The following is a 16312-nucleotide window of genomic DNA, read 5'->3' on the forward strand; positions in this document are numbered from 1 at the left end:
CAATGCGTGACGTTGCTACACCTGTTAATTTTACAATGCAATGTTTTGAGGTATTTGAAACACTTCTTTGGTATAAATTAACCATGTATTTTGGTTTCTTACAGTGGACTTTCATCCTGTTTTTCGGATGGGTTTGCTTATCAAGTTGGCAGATATTGAGTAAGTGCTTATGTATCTTCAGTATGGCTGTTGCTTATATACCCAACAATTTGTAAGTCGCTTTGTAACACAGCGTCCGTTAAATGTGAATTAGGATGACTACTATGTTACACTTTTTTGATAATGTGTTTTGTTCTTATAGGTACCGGCTGGCCTCGGGACTCAACGAGAAGACCCAGTTGGGAGAGAGATTTGGGTCAATGATGCCACCCAGACCAGCGGTCCCCAAACAGTCACAACCATCTAGTACAGTGCTTCCCAAACTGTGCCCCCCCCCCAAAGATATTGATTTTTATTTTTAAGGAACTCAGTGCAGCTTTCAACTTACTCTTAAATTGTAATAGTAGAACGCACAAGAACGCAATTTCAAAAATGGGTAGTGCATCATCAGTTTTCCTCTTGTTATTTCAGTCATTGCATACCTCAGAGCTATTTATAACTTTTCAGAAATGTCCATGTCAGCTAATGTTTTTTTAGCCCATAGATTTTGTTGTAATGTTTGAGACTCAAATAACAAAAATACACATTAGACATGGCAACATTTTATTGAATTCCAAGAAAATCATTGAAAACAGCAACATTTTCTCTGCACCCCTTCACAAAAAGTTTGAATTGCAGGAAAAAAAGCTTTAAACTTGCCACATGTTCTCTCCAACAAGAGGGGTGTGAACAGTTTGTGTCATGAACAGTGCTTGTGCCCACAGAACTAGTCGTGGCGGAAACGCGGGAGGGGGCGGATGTTCCCCATTGCTGGAAGGGGGGCCTGAGTGAAAAAGTTTAGGAACCCCTGATCTAGTACACATTGGTCACCTACCAAGTTCTTGGAGAGCTACGCATGATTTTGTTCCAGCCCATCTTTAACACACCTGATACAATTAATACATTGCTGTTCGAGACCATGGTTACTTGAGTCAGGTGTGTTAGTGTTGAGCTGGGACAAAAGGCCTGCGTACCCTGTTCACTAAAATATAACATTTATCAACGAAAGCGACAGGGGAGAGAACTCTTGAGACTAACGTCATAAAGACACACTTGTGTTGTCCCCGTTTGCTCAATATTCCTTTATGTCCATTAAGTTTAATTTGTGTTTAATAAAATTGTAATTAGTGTATTTTTTTAGACTGTCATGGAATTATGATTTAATAGACCAATTTACACTACAAAATGTATATTTACTCTCAGCAAAATTACACAAATGTCACTTTACATACTATAATATATCCGTAGCACAAAATATAGATCTAGTAACTTCCATTTTTTTGGTGCAATTTATGTAAATTTGTTAAGTTCATCTGTATAATCACTAGCTAATTGCATCCAGGTGAATTTCCATTTTGACATCCTGAGAGATTTCCTTGGACAAATAGCTGATCAGACATGACTGATTTTGTGTAAACCACAAAGTATCCACTCCACTCAAGGTCCTAAAAAGTCCCATCATTTCAGTCTGACAACATTCCCACCAACTCTTTATGCATTTGTAAACGAGGCAAATAATAAGCTCTCCTCCTTTGACTGTTCCATCATTAGCCAGTCAATGCATCCATCAACTCAAATGCATTACAAATGGAGTCCAGAAACATTCCCTCCACCCATTCCAAAAGTCACTATTCCTCCTCATCTGAGGAGCGGTCAGATCGTGCTTCTGAGTGGTCCGGGATGTCTCTGTAGGTGAGGAACTCCAGGATCCTGCGTGGTATGGGGAGGGCCTCCACCTGGTGTGTGGAGACTGAGTGGCGCAGGACGGAGCGGCACAGGTGGCACAGACTGGGCACTGACCTGGGAACCATCCAAAACCTCACGTGGCCATCTCTGGTCCTGCAACAATAACACATAGGGTATTAGCCCATTTGTTTGCCTCGTTTTAACCTTCCTACATGGATATGCTAACTAAATAAGAACCATTTCTAAAAAGACAAACTGCAACAAAACTGGGTGTCGTGTCCAAAATCTGTCTTGCCCACTACTTACTTAAACTGCATACTGTGTACTAATCATACTAAATACTATTTAGAACGTACGGTTTAGTATGTAGTAAGCAACTAATATCAGCATACTAGGCTCATCCTAATTAGAATGCGTCATCTAATGCGCAATTGCGTTCCTTCCCAACATTAGTTTATTTTGGTACAACGCGTCCCCTCAGCTGATTATAAGTTGTTGTCAGACTAGGGTTGCAAAGCTACTGGTAATTTACTATAGTAATCTTTGGTAATTAACATACATTTTTTGGCAATCTATCGTAACTTCGGTAATTTATACTTGAATAACTTTTAAAAACTGTATTCATATATGATTCATTTTTCATATCTGTGTCCATATTGTCCATGAGTTTCTAGTAGATAGACCATATGTTTCAAGAGAAAATCGCCTAATTAATGAAAAAAGCATCGACCTAACAATGGCATTATCATTTAACTCTGGAACTCTTCTAACTATTGACTTTTTTCACAACTGCCACCAGTTTGATGCCAAAACAGTGTACTGAATACAAAGACAGTAAAATAAATGTGTAAAAAAATGTTTTTTTTATGTATATATATAATTACAGACACCTGTGATAATCTGAAGTACTCAAAAGGGCCACTAGATGTATTGTGGTATATTATATAAAATCCTTGAAAGACACCAAAATTCTAGTAGTTTACTGGTAAACTTTGAAAGTTTCCAGTAATATACCCATGTCAGACACACATGGGTCTCAAAAGACGATTCCCTTAATAGTGTGCAGCGAACTGGATGAAAATTCCAAATGAGTATGACATCCTGGCATTTAAAGCACACTAAACCTATAAAACAAAAAAATTCTGCATACCTAAAATGCCTACTATTTAGAAAGCGCAAGTACAATTATTCGGATACGGCCAGGATCTTAGAGGTGCATCTGAAGGAGCTTTCTTTCCTTGTTTCCTGATCCCCATCTGGACTGCTATGAGAGACAGGTGAAGGCAAATTCCTAGGACCATATTCACAAAGCCCTCTGGAAATTGCTTTCAACAGTCTCACATCAGTGTAAAATAAGGGGGTATTGTCTTCCCCATCTCTCCAATGTTATTAACTCTACCCTTATAATTCATAGTTGATTGTATCCAGGCCTGACGGCTTGGATGCATCTAAAATGAGTTAGTGGTCCAAACACACCAAGACAATCATGAAGAGGGCAGGACAACACCTTTTCCCCCTCAAGAGACTGAAAAGATTTGGCATGGGTCCCCAGATCCTCAAAAACTTCTACAGCTGCACCATTGAGAGCATCCTGACCGGTTGCATCGCCGCCTGGTATGGCAACTGCTCGGCATCTGACCGTAAGTCTCTACAGAGGGTAGTTAGGTACCCAGTACATCACTGGGGCCAAGCATCCTGCCATCCAGGACCTATATACTAGGCGGTGTCAGAGGAAAGACCAACAAAAATGGTGAAAGACTCCAGTCACCCAAGTCATAGACTGTTCTCTCTGCTACTGCACGGCAAGCAGTACCGGAACACCAAGTCTATGACCAAAAGGCTCCTTAACAGCTTCTACCCCCAAGCCATAAGACTGCTGAACAATGAATCAAATGGCCACCCAGACTATTTACATTGACCCTCCCCCCCCATTTGTTTTTACACTGCTGCTACTCACTGTTTATTATCTATGCATAGTCACTTTACCCCCACCTACATGTTCAAAATTACCCTGACTAACCTGTACCCCTGCACATTGACTTGGTACCGGTGCCCCTTGTATATAGCCTTGTTATTGTTATTTTATTGTTACTTTTTATTATTTTTTACTTTAGTTTATTTGGTAAATATCTTTCTTGAACTGCATTGTTGGTTAAGGGCTTGTAAGTAAGCATTTCACGGTAAGGTCTACCTGTTGTATTCGGCGCATGTGACAAATAAAGTTTGATTTGATTTGTAGGAGGCTCATGTTTGTATCAATTTATTCTAATGAGAGTAAAGTAAATCTACCCTGTGGCTACGACTCCCCCTTGTGGATGGAAGTTGCAGCACAGCCCATTGGAGGTACGGTCCTCCTTGGTCTGCATCACCATACCCCTCTGTCCTGGCTCCCACATCTGGAGGGCTCTGTGAAACACATGAAACAGAAGGCCTAGCACTTTCTCTTTTAAATTTGTTGAGAAGGGTGCAAAGCTCTTAATTAAACTCTTACCTGTCTTCAGTAACAATGGCCAGTTGCAAACCCTCGGGGGAGAATCTCAATGATGAGATTTGGTTCTGTCCATACATCTCAGAGCAATCCCTATTGGAAAGAAAAAGCAACAATGTGTCAACTAATGCACCACACATATCACACCATTATCCTGCTGCACATATCAAATCATTATCCACACAGATGTACATTAGAGAAGACAATTTCTGTGCAGTGTAGGGATCCCACAGATCGATCCACCAACGGGAACCACTGAAGGCTGCAGTGGCAAGCAGTGCCCCATCGGGAGAGAAGTCACAGGAAGCTAACAGGTAGAATGTCTTGTGGTTGATCCCCGTTAAGTTCCTGATGAAAGTGTATGACCGCAGGCTCCATAGACACACCATCTGGTAAAATAAAAAAACGTTTATAGCCTTTTCATACTACCATGCTGAGTCAAACCAAACTCTGCTTGCTCAGACATTTCCTTTTCAGCACGGTGTCAGCAACTATTGTGGTTCTCTCGGAGAAGTGGTTCTCTGCTGAGGGGCAACTCACTCTGTCAAACCTGCCGACCGATGCGATCATGCTGCAGTCTGGTGAGACACTACAGCAGCTGACCCAGTCCTTGTGGCCAGAGAGGACATGTGGCTCCTTTTCACCTATGGAGGGCAGAGAAAAAGATACCGTATATAGAAGTTTAAGGTAAATTCCATATGTAATAAAAATTAGCATGATTTTCAGCATTGAAGAAGATGAGAGAAATGTCCTTTGGGGGAATGATTTTTAGATGTATAACAATAGCTGACCTTTCTGGGTTAGATCCCATATCCTTAAGGTTTTGTCTCGAGAGGATGATACAAGGGTGAGCTTTTCATTGGGAGTGAAGACCAGGTCCCTTGCAATACCCTCATGTCCTTTGAGGTCAAACCGAGGCTGACCTGAAAATGTAATCAGGGCACTGTGAGTTGCACGTTAACATTAGAGACTTGGCATCATGTGGTCAATAAATTAAATAGAGCAGTGTCCTAAGTTGCATATCCCACCAGTTTCAACATCCCATATCTTGATCACTCCATTCTCTAAGCCAGTTGCCAGAAGCAGTCTGGATGATTCTCTCTCACGGGATGCTGCTTTTTCTCCAGGTGCTGGTGTCTTTGATGGACGTGGTCCAAACGCCAGCCCCCACACTGTCTGACCACAGTTCAGGGTCTTGTCCTGTCTGTTGCACTCTAGGGCAATCTCAACCCTATTGACCCTATATGGACAAGCATTGACAGTAAACAAATGAAGAATAAAACTCAAGAGTTGCTGATGAATAACATCAAGACCTTCAAATGAGGAAGGAGAGGAAGCAAGGAAGAATATTTGGAAGGAAGGAAGAATGGAAGGAAGGAGGAATATTTACAGGCCTATAGTCTTTAAAGGCTCGACATACTTATCATGCCGAAGCGGCCAGGCAATCACCCACACAATCCCGTGTCCCATGGACCATGCAAACCAGGATCCATCTGGAGAGAAATCAACGCTCCACGTCTCGCAGCCAGCGCGCCCCTCCAGCGATGGAGGGTGGGCGGATTTCAATTCCAATATCAGCCCATCGGAAGCTGTGAGAGGCGAGAAGTTAGAATATAAAAAATGTCTGTTGTTGGACTACCACAATACAGTGCATTTGAGTGAATATTCCACATGAACTCAGCAAAAAAAGAAAAGCCCATTTTTCAGGACCCTGTCTTTCAAAGATAATTCGTAAAAATCCAAATAGCTTCACAGATCTTCATTGTAAAGGGTTTAAACACTGTTTCCCATGCTTCAATGAACCATAAACAATTCATTAACATGCATCTGATGGACGGTCATTAAGACACTAACAGCTTAGACGGTAGGAAATTAAGGTCACAGTTATGAAAACTTAGGACACTAAAGAGGCCTTTCACTGACTCTGAAAAACACCAAAAGAAAGATGCCCAGGGTCCCTGCTCATCTGCGTGAACGTGCCTTAGGCATGCTGCATGCTGCACGAGGACTGCAGATGTGGCCACGGCAATAAATTGCATTGTCTGTACTGTGAGACGCCTAAGACAGCGCTACAGGACGGACAATCGATCGCACGTGTAACAACACCTGCACAGGATCGGTACATCCGAACATCACACCTGCGGGACAGGTACAGGATGGCAACAACTGCCCGAGTTACACCAGGAACGCACAATCCCTCCATCAGTGCTCAGACTGTCCGCAATAGGCTGAGAGGGGCTGGACTGAGGGCTTGTATGCCTGTTGTAAGGCCTGTAAAGGCAGGTCCTCACCAGACATCACCGGCAACAACGCTTGGAGGTGGAGGGTCCGTCATGGTCTGGGAAGGTGTGTCACAGCATCATCAGACTGAGTTTGTTGTCAAACGCTGTGCGTTACAGGGAAGACATCCCCCTCCCTCATGTGGTATCTTTCTTGAGGGCTCATCCTGACATGACCCTCCAGCATGACAATGCCACCAGCCATACTGCTCGTTCTGTGCGTGATTTCCTGCAAGACAGGAATGTCAGTGTTCTGCCATGGCCAGCGAAGAGCTCGGATCTCAATCCCATTGAGCACGTCTGGGACCTGTTGGATCGGAGGGTGAGGGCTAGGGCCATTTCCCCCAGAAATTTCCGGGAACTTGCAGGTGCCTTGGTGGAGGAGTGGGGTAACCTCTCACAGCAAGAACTGGCAAATCTGGTGCAGTCCATGAGGAGGAGATACACTGCAGTACTTAATGCAGCTGGTGGCCACACCAGATACTGACTGTTACTTTTGATTTTTACCCCCCTTTGTTCAGGGACACATTATTCAATTTCTGTTAGTCACATGTCTGTGGAACTTGTTCAGTTTATGTCTCAGTTGTTGAATCTTGTTATGTTCATACAAATATTTACACATGTTCAGTTTGCTAAAAATAAATGCAGTTGACAGTAAGAGGATGTTTTTCGTTTTTTGCTGAGTATATTTGTTAGTGCACCAGCTGTTCAGTTGGCAATTTTTCCCTTTCCTTTCTCCCAACTTCTACATGGGATTGACTGTTTCTGAAAGCTATAAAGGAAACAAAAACATAAGGTGTGTTAACAGGGTGTTGGGTCCCTACGAGCCGCCAGAACAGTCTTGGCATAGATTCTACAAGTGTCTGGAACTCTATTGGTAGAGACCAGCAAATCAGCTCCAAGTGATTTTAATTTTGGAAATCTGTTCCAAAGTATTCCCACCCATAATACAGAGATATATGTGATCATATACACATGAAAGCAACGTTTGAAATTATTGTTTTAGTTAAACGTTATATCTGTGTGGGCTTCTTGCGGTCAATTTGCAGTCTACAAACTATTGGTAATTATGTCCGTCTCCTGGCCATCCGCTCAAAGAGAAAATCGTCCCGCAGCTGAATCTAGTTTTGCATCGTTTTCATGCTCATCAAATCATTAATTGACCACCACTTGTGCCCTTTGAATGGGGTCATTGTCATCCTGGAAGAAACCACTCCCACCAGGATAGAAATGATTAATCATAGGTTGAAGGTGATCACTCAGTATGGCTGTGTTTATTGGCGTTTACCTTGCCCTCAGTGGACCTAAACCATGCCAGCAAAATGCACCCCACACCATAACAGAGCCGCCAGAACCCTAATTTAGTGTTTCCTTTATTTTGGCAGTTACCTGTATATTGTTTTATTATAGTCCTATAAATAAAATGGAACGTACCTGGCCGTATGCGCCGAATGTTGTCTTTCAATGAACACATTTTTGCAAATTTTAGATGTTGACGGAAGCAGGTTATCACATTCTTGATCGGGTTACTGTCTATACTTCCTGATTATCTAACAATGACGTCTAGTCAATAATCCCATGTTAAAATGCCATATTCCGAGAGAAAAATAGAGCGCATACTGTATATTCGGAACGCCAAATGACGTGATATAGCCAAATAGTGTTTTTTTAAGATTTCGGTAGAGAAATGTAAGTCAAAGAAGAATTCATCTGATTTCCTGTACAGTAAAATTCCATCCCTCCAATGCGATATGATTGGCTACCTTGCCACACGTGCCTTTGTTTTCTATTAAGTAACATCGACTCGTCATGGGCTTGTTTGATCTATTGATAAGCATACTCATTCACAGGGACATGTCCGCCCCACATTTTGAAATTGCATTTTTGTCCCCACCAGTTTTATCATTGTAATGTCATACAAAATAGGGCAACGTGGACTTTAGGACCATGCGGACGCCTCGGGACGTCGGGTAGGCTGTTTGGAGTGTTTATCCAACTGGATACAAAAAATAATTATGTTCCCACCACTTCTTAAACTAAAGTTGCACCCCTGCTCATTACAACTTGTAAATTGTATACGTTGTTCATTAATAAAAAGAGAGAGCAAAACAGTGTACAAAACGTTAGGAACACCTGCTCTTTCCATGAAATAGACCGCTCAAACTTAACTCTGGATCTCGAAGCCAGCTCCTCTTAATTTTTTCATTGTTCCCCTCTAATCAGGGATTGATTTAGACCTGGGACAACAGGTGTGTGCAATTCATTATCAGGTAGAACAGAAAACCAGCAGGCTCCGGACCTCGTAGGGTAAGAGTTGAGTATTCCTGAAATAGACTGACCAGGTGAATCCAGGTGAAAACTATGATCCCTTATAGATGTCACTTGTTAAATCCCCTTTAATCAGTGACAATGAAGTGGAGGAGACAGGTTAAATAAGGAGTTTTAAGACTTGAGACATGGTTTGTGTGTGTGTGCCGTTCAGAGGATGAACGGGCAAGACAAAACATTTAAGTGCCTTTGAATGGGGCATGGTTGTAGGTGCCAGTCAGTTTGAGTGTTTAAAGAACTGCAACGCTTCTGGATTTTTCACACTCAACAGTTTCCCGTGTGTATCAGGAATGGTCCACCACCCAAAGGATATCCAGCCAACTTGAAACAACTGAAGCATTGACATCAACATGGGCCAGCATCCCTGTGGAATGCTTTCAACACCCTTTTTTTTTTGTCCATGCTCCAACGAATTGAGGCTGTGCTGAGGGCAAATAGGGGTGCAACTCACCCTGCCTATGCTTTATTTTATTCAGGTTTATTTTGTGTTTGAGTGATACAAAATGTTATGAAATGTTACATTATTGTGAAAAATGTCATTTGAGACGAATGGCAACAATTCATTTAAATAACCCTGTTAATTATTAATTCATCAGCCAAAAAAGTGAAATGGATGATAAAAAGCTGACCCATACATCGGCTACTGTGAAAGCCAACCACCAACAATTACACATTTTTTCACAGTTTCATAGGTAGTAAAATGTTCTCTTTGTTTTTATGTAATGTTTTAAAGAATATCAATCTTCCAACACCTAAAATGTGACAAGTTCTTCCATATCTGTATGTTCTAGCTGTAATGGATGTTCAACAATTTCTTCATCTTCATGGTCATCTGAAAAAGAGATGGGTTACAGATTTGGGTTTGAGCTGCATATACAGCATGAGGTCAATACGAAACAGAATAGTTAGTTCTATCCACTGTATATTACAGATACATGCAATTACAACATTACAATCACATGCCTTCATAATGTAATATAGAATAGGCCTACACCTTTTCAAAACAAATATATGCAGCTATAGTACCCAAGTGGGCAATCCCCCCTTCTACAAGCAGGGAGCAGCTAGAATCATGTCTTACTGGATGAGATTTGATGTATTTGTACAAGTGTAGTAGTGTTGTGTCCGTTAGTCAGAGATAGAGGTGGCAGTCTGGGTACTGCTTCAGGAAACACCTCTTCATCGGACTCTACCAGGCTCAACACATCTTCCCTGTCCTCCTCCATTCGCTCAAATCCATTACCTGTAATCAAATTTGGCTGTTAGTATTTAAGTATATATTTGAGCAAGTCAGTAACTTTCCCAGTCAGTCGTCATCAAAGTATATCTTATCTTTAAGGTTAGGTTGATGGATCTTTTTCTTTCACCTTTCATGAAATGACACAATAATAAACAAAGACAGATGAGCTAACTTAAAAGCTCTTGTAAGAAAAGGGACAATGCAATTCATGGGGAAGAAAAGGTTTTACCCAGGCAAATTCGGTCACGGCTGGAATATACTGTTTTAGCGATAACAATCCCAGATCCTACGATCAAAATGGCTAGGAATATCCCAATGATTGCTCCAGTGTATTGAGATGAGGCTGAGAAAGAAAAGAAAAACTAGATTAGACGTGTTTTCGTCTCTCATTAGGCATGCTTACATGTCGCTAAAGGGACATGAATGTACAAGAATCTCTCACAAGGAGAGGCAACAGGTTTATCGACATTCCAAAGAAGGTGTTGCCTTGCTACCTTTCTGCACCTGCCTTTGTAAGGTTTTGTTCATAAGTATGGTCTTCTGTGTCTATACCTCTATTACAAATCAAATGTTACTAGTCACATGCGCAGAATACAACAGGTGTAGTAGACCTTACAGTGAAATGCTTACTGACGAGCCCCTAACCAACAGTGCAGCTTAAACAAAATATATGGATAAGAGATAAAAGTAACAAGTAATTAAGGAGCAGCAGTAAAAAAAAAAAAAAAATATATATATATATATATATATATATATATATATATTAATGATATATATATATATATATATATTAATGATATATATATATATATATTAATGATATATATATATATATATATATATATATATATATATATATATATATATATACACATACACATACATACAGGGGGGTGCCGGCACAGATTCAATGTGCGGGGGCACCGGTTAGTTGAGGTAGTATGTACATGTAGGTAGAGTTATTAAAGTGACTATGCAAAGATGACAACAGAGAGTGGCAGTGTGGAGAGGGGAGAGGGGAGTGGAGGGGGGGCGGGAGACAGTGCAAATAGTCTGGGTAGCCATTTTAATAGATGTTCAGGAGTTTTATGGCTTGGGGGTAGAAGCTGTTTAGAATCAAATATAATTTATTCATAGAGCTTCTTACATCAGCTGATATCGCAAAGTGCTGTACAGAAACCCAGTCTAAAACCCCAAACAGCAAGCAATGCAGGTGTAGAAGCACAGTGGCTAGGAAAAGCTCCCTAGAAAGGCCAGAACCTAGGAAGAAACCTAGAGAGGAACCAGGCTATGAGGGGTGGCCAGTCCTCTTCTGGCTGTACCGGGTGGAGATTATAACAGAACATGGTCAAGATGTTCAAATGTTCATAAATGACCAGCATGGTCAAATAATAATAATTACAGTGGTTGTCGAGGGTGCAACAGGTCAGCACCTCAGGAGTAAATGTCAGTTGGCTTTTCATAGCCGATCATTCAGAGTATCTCTACCATCTCTACCACTCCTGCTGTCTCTAGAGAGTTGAAAACAGCAGGTCTGGGACAGGTAGCACGTCCAATGAACAGGTCAGGGTTCCATAGCCGCAGGCAGAATGATTGAACAGTTGAAACTGGAGCAGCAGTTTCAAGCCTCTTGGACCTAGACTTGGTGCTCCGGTACCGCTTGCAGTGCGGTAGCAGAGAACAGTCTATGACTAGGGTGGCTGGAGTCTTTGGTCAGAGGCCAAGCCGTTGCCATACCAGGCAGTGATGCACTAAGTATGTTCACAAATGGTTTTGTTCTGATAAAGATCCCCCACACCTGGCCTTTATGATTATAAACAAACTATCACTAGGGCCATAATCAATCTCTAGATAAGTTTTCTATACAATTTCCCATAGTCCCACAATTTTCTTACAGGAAGGAAAATTAGGCGCATGCACACACACAGACGCACCGACACTCAACTCAGTCTTAACTCACTTTTAACTGTTAAATAGATCTCCAGCTCGCGGACCATCAGTGGGTTCTCGCTCCTGCAGAAGTAGAAGCCCTCGTCCTGCTTGGTGATGTTGACTATGGTGAGGGTGAAGGTGGGGCCCTGTCGTGACAGGACATACTTGGGGCTGGGTACCACGTCCTCCTGCTGTGCTGTCCTCTGCCAGGTGGTGAGGGCTGGAGGCAGGGAGCTGGACTCTTTACAGGTTAATGTGATGTTGGTGCCTTCGAGAGCTGTGACCAGTGGTTCCCCTTCAGGATAAGGAGACTCTGGGAGATGAGAAGAAACATGGTGTTAGACTGGGCCAGGGATATAATTACACATAATTACAATTGAGCCAGAAGCATACCACCCTGCATCCCACTGCTGGCTTGCTTCTGAAGTTAAGCAGGGTTGGTCCTGGTCAGTCCCTAGATGGGAGACCAGATGCTGCTGGAAGTAGTGTTGGAGGGCCAGTAGGAGGCACTCTTTCCTCTGGTCTAAAGAAAATATCCCAAGGGCAGTGATTGGGGACATTACCCTGTGTAGGGTGCTGCCTTTCAGATGGGATGTTAAACAGGTGTCCTGACTCTCTGTGGTCACTGAAGATCCCATGGCACTTATCGTAAGAGTAGGGGTGTTAATCCTGGCTTTATTACCAATCTGGCTCTCATACCTAATCATCCACAGTTTACAATTGGCTCATTCATCTCCTCTCCCCTGTAACTATTCCCCAGGTTGTTGCTGTAAATGAGAATGTGTTCTCAGTCAACTTAACCGTTAAAATAACGGATAACATTTTTTTAAAAACATTTATATTAGATATAAGGATGCACACACACGCACTGGAGAGGTGTGGCTGAGTAAGAGATTCTTTGGCACTTTTTCATTGTTTGAGTAAACTTTCATGGTGCTAAGATAACGCTTCAAAATATCCCTCGGCACGCCTTTCTTGACTTGCAAAAACACACTTGCTGTGTGCCACTGAATGGTTTCATACCTGGCTAACATTCTGAGCTTTGTACAGTTGCAGAAACCATACAGTTGTTTATAAGCTGAAATAAAAAAAGAGTTGAACTGAACTGAACTAAACATTGATACGTTTCAGGGCGTCTTTCTACAGTATTTGCAATACAGAAACCATAAATCTGAAAAGTAAACATTAATCATAGCAGATGTTGACTAGTTTGCAGGGTGCCTCTTACTGAGCGTGAAGGAGCAGAACTTCTCGTCTTCTGTACTAATCATAGGATGATGCCCATCACACTTCAGCGTCTGCCCCTCGAACAACAACGACCTGTTCAGATTTACCACTAGACGGTCTGTCACCTCCGACTCCATCAGCTGTCCAGCCACCTAAGAGGACCACAATGGAAATAAGTTGTTACACTTTTGTGTTACCATCAATGATTTCAAATGCATTGTATCCCATTAAATTGTGTTTTTAAATTGTCCACCAAAATAAACACACAAATAAACACCTGGCTCGATGGCACTTGATGTTTCTCCCCCCAGAGTAATGTGGGAGAGGGGTAGCCTCCAAACCAGCTGCAGTTAAACTGGACATGGGACGGGTCCTTCCCAATCTTCCACTGACACTCCGGGTGCTTCTCTGGGGAATCTAGAGGAGAAATGGAAGCAGTTAATTTTACCGTGTAGAATTTATTTGGTATTTGAGTAATTACACAGTAATAACAAACCAGGTACCATTTAGATTTTTATGATAATTAGATTTATTATTTTGGTTAATCTAATCAATTAGGGCACCATTTGGTACCAGGTACCAGCCAGTGGCATCTGCAGATAAACAAAACAGTAATGACATTGAGATTTTATTTCATTTTATTATCACTAAGCCCATGGCAATCACAGAAGACAGATCCCAGTATCAGAGACAAGTGAGTCTATTACCCTTATAGCCACCTACAGTATACAAGCAGCTCTTTGCTCCAGCCAACTTCCTTCTGGGAAACTGAGTTCTGGGCTCTACATATGTAGTTCCCCTGAGCTGTGGGTTGGATGTCCTCTATCCTGAAGTCCAGCCAGGACCCACTGCCCGCTGTCAGGGAGTCGTTTCTGGACGCCACACCCTGAAACCCCCAGGACAGACGCTGGGAGGGATAGGACCAGCTGGAGCAGTTGAACAACACCGTGGAACCCCTGTGGACGATGAGGGTTCCATTGGAAAGGGTTGTGGCTGGGTGGATGTCTGTGATGCCATTGCCAGGACCATCTGATAGAGGTCAACATAAGGTTGTTTAGTAGGCATACACATTCCACTTGAATACAGTGTTCACATTATCCCCAAACAAGCATTGTTACAGTGCTTCATTATTGAGCAACATACACACGATAGCACAACATACACACGAGGCATTCTCTTTAGAGATTCTTCTCAGTCCTTATTGGTTAATATCAGACATTTCAACGCTCTTCAAGGTACAGTATTTAAGATCACCCGCAAATACCCTCTTATCACGCTCATTCAAATGGCTACAGGATACATGGACATACTACTACAGTAACGGTTATCCACAAAACTAGCCACTGCAGCAAATATTCCGGAAGAACCAGTTTCAAGGAATTTGGAGCCAGGAGCAATAGACCAAAATACTAGATTCTATACACCTGTCAGCAAAGGGTGAGGCTGAAATAGCCGAATCCACTCATTTGAAGGTGTGTCTACATACTTTTGGCAATGTAATGTCATTATACAAGTCATTATACAAGAATGACACTAACACAAACACTGTTACGTTAGGAAACATATACTTACAGACTATTTGCAATGTCAGACTAGTTTGAGTGTTGTTGTCATGGGGTAAGGAATCACAAAGATATATCCCCTCATCTGATAAAGCTAGTCCATTGATGTACAAGCTTTGATTGTACATTATCGTCAGGTGCCCTTCACTTGAAGGAGTTAGAATTATGGAATGATTTCGGCCAATGATAACCTGTCCATTCTGCATCCATCGCGTGAAGGAGGGAGTCACGTTCATCGCAGTGTTCCAACACGGAAGTAGAATATTCGCCCCCAGAGTTTTAATTACAGTAGTTTTATCTGAGCGTCCATTTGCTGCAAATTTCATAAAAACAATAAGCAAGAGATGAGACGATGATCAAATAGTAGAAGTGAGCACCACATAGATCAAAACATTGACCTAATATAAACTAATTTCACTGTATCACTTATTAGGCTAAGTCCACCTTTTGGGTTACATAGTCTATTCATAAACATGTCACAAGTGGACACTCACCTGTCTGATCCATGAACAGAAGAAGAAAAATTGCAACTGAGAATGCCTTCATGATTATTCCTGCTGTATAGCCCGATTTCATGTTAAACAAAAGCTTGGTTGCCAATGTCAGCAGTTTACCTGACTACCTGTTGTACGTGCTATGACACAAGACAACTCGACACGTAGTTTACATGAGACTGCTTAGAGTAAATAATAGATACATAGGCCATCATTTAACATGTCTCTTTTCCATGGAACCGCCACATGCTACACATTTTAACCTATTTGACTACCTGGCTGTTTACTCCGGGAGAGGCATTATGGACACGCCTAGTGCCCAAATGGATGACGCATGTCGCGTAGCTGAGTCGAGTGTGGAGACAAAACGGTTCAGTCAGTTGTCCGGATAAGCCCTACCCAGTTGCAATATGTAACCTTTTGTGCGACCAGACCAAATTCACATAGACAGAGTTATAGATATGTCATTCTCATTGACAACAAGTCTAACAATTATGTGTTCTATGTGCTGTATTTCTATGCTTCCCGAACTTTTGTTTCGTTTTGGCATCTTTTACTTTCGGCTTTGTACGCCAACTTACTATATTTTAGGTTATGGAAAATATATTTCTCACCTGTTAAGATGGTAAAATGAATATCTACACAATGACTGCTTGTTTTGTCACAAACTGAAATTAGGTGAACTATTAGAATTTTAGCATCCAGAAATTCATGGCGGCGCGATTGCCGCATAGTGCTTGTTATCTGGCTAAAGCTAGTTATCTAGCACTTATTAAAACTTGTAAAGTGATTATATCGAAGAGCGAGGGCGAAATAACAATAAGTATTGGTCACCATCTGGATTTGATCACCATCTCCAATTTGTTCCATCTCACTTGATTTTATTTCAAGTAGGATAGCAGCCTACACAGATGGTAGTAGGCATAACTATCTGGATT

At 41.8% G+C, this 16312-nt stretch overlaps 3 protein-coding genes across 7 annotated transcripts in view; 1 reads left to right on the forward strand and 2 right to left on the reverse strand.

Moving 5' to 3' along the window:
• Positions 1–703, forward strand: part of LOC110526020 (putative RNA-directed DNA polymerase from transposon BS) — a 22316-nt gene extending 21613 nt beyond the window's left edge. For all 5 annotated transcript variants that reach the window (XR_016496689.1, XR_016496688.1, XR_005052115.2 and 2 more), the window contains 2 exons: positions 105–159; positions 302–703. The gene's annotated coding sequence lies outside the window, so the exon portion shown is untranslated. The remainder of the gene's footprint in view (positions 1–104; positions 160–301) is intronic.
• On the reverse strand, positions 689–8469 carry wsb2 (WD repeat and SOCS box containing 2). The gene is made up of 9 exons (XM_021606595.3): positions 8026–8469; positions 5733–5901; positions 5341–5552; positions 5104–5235; positions 4853–4956; positions 4505–4701; positions 4316–4405; positions 4114–4230; positions 689–1977 (listed from the first exon to the last, which is right to left on the reverse strand). The coding sequence occupies exons 1-9, from the start codon at positions 8063–8065 to the stop codon at positions 1767–1769; spliced, it is 1272 nt and encodes a 423-aa protein (XP_021462270.3). The 5' UTR covers positions 8066–8469; the 3' UTR covers positions 689–1766.
• Positions 8470–9344: 875 nt separating this feature from the next.
• On the reverse strand, positions 9345–16141 carry LOC110526021 (V-set and immunoglobulin domain-containing protein 10). Its single transcript, XM_021606599.3, has 9 exons — positions 15375–16141; positions 14891–15193; positions 14042–14347; positions 13596–13735; positions 13320–13470; positions 12120–12404; positions 10389–10502; positions 10001–10162; positions 9345–9751 (listed from the first exon to the last, which is right to left on the reverse strand). Exons 1-9 carry the CDS (start codon positions 15454–15456, stop codon positions 9672–9674), a joined length of 1623 nt encoding a protein of 540 aa, XP_021462274.3. The 5' UTR covers positions 15457–16141; the 3' UTR covers positions 9345–9671.
• Positions 16142–16312: the final 171 nt, after the last annotated feature.

The sequence above is a fragment of the Oncorhynchus mykiss genome, chromosome 6, assembly GCF_057628025.1.
Source record: "Oncorhynchus mykiss isolate SJ-2025 chromosome 6, ASM5762802v1, whole genome shotgun sequence".
Lineage (NCBI taxonomy): Eukaryota > Metazoa > Chordata > Actinopteri > Salmoniformes > Salmonidae > Oncorhynchus > Oncorhynchus mykiss.

Bases quoted from the DNA above. Each gene is read 5' to 3' on its own strand.
- wsb2 (XM_021606595.3), bottom strand. From the start codon at position 8,065: ATGTGTTCATTGAAAGACAACATTCGGCGCATACGGCCAG. The intron at 5,902-8,025 runs GTACGTTCCATT...CGCCTCTCACAG, and splicing joins CATTCGGCGCATACGGCCAG to CTTCCGATGGGCTGATATTG. The intron at 1,978-4,113 runs GTAGATTTACTT...TTATTGTTGCAG, and splicing joins GGGGGAGTCGTAGCCACAGG to GACCAGAGATGGCCACGTGA.
- LOC110526021 (XM_021606599.3), bottom strand. From the start codon at position 15,456: ATGAAATCGGGCTATACAGCAGGAATAATCATGAAGGCATTCTCAGTT. The intron at 12,405-13,319 runs GTAAGAGGCACC...CTCATCTCCCAG, and splicing joins GTTCTGCTCCTTCACGCTCA to AGTCTCCTTATCCTGAAGGG. The intron at 9,752-10,000 runs GTAAGACATGAT...TCTCTTTTTCAG, and splicing joins AATACATCAAATCTCATCCA to ATGACCATGAAGATGAAGAA.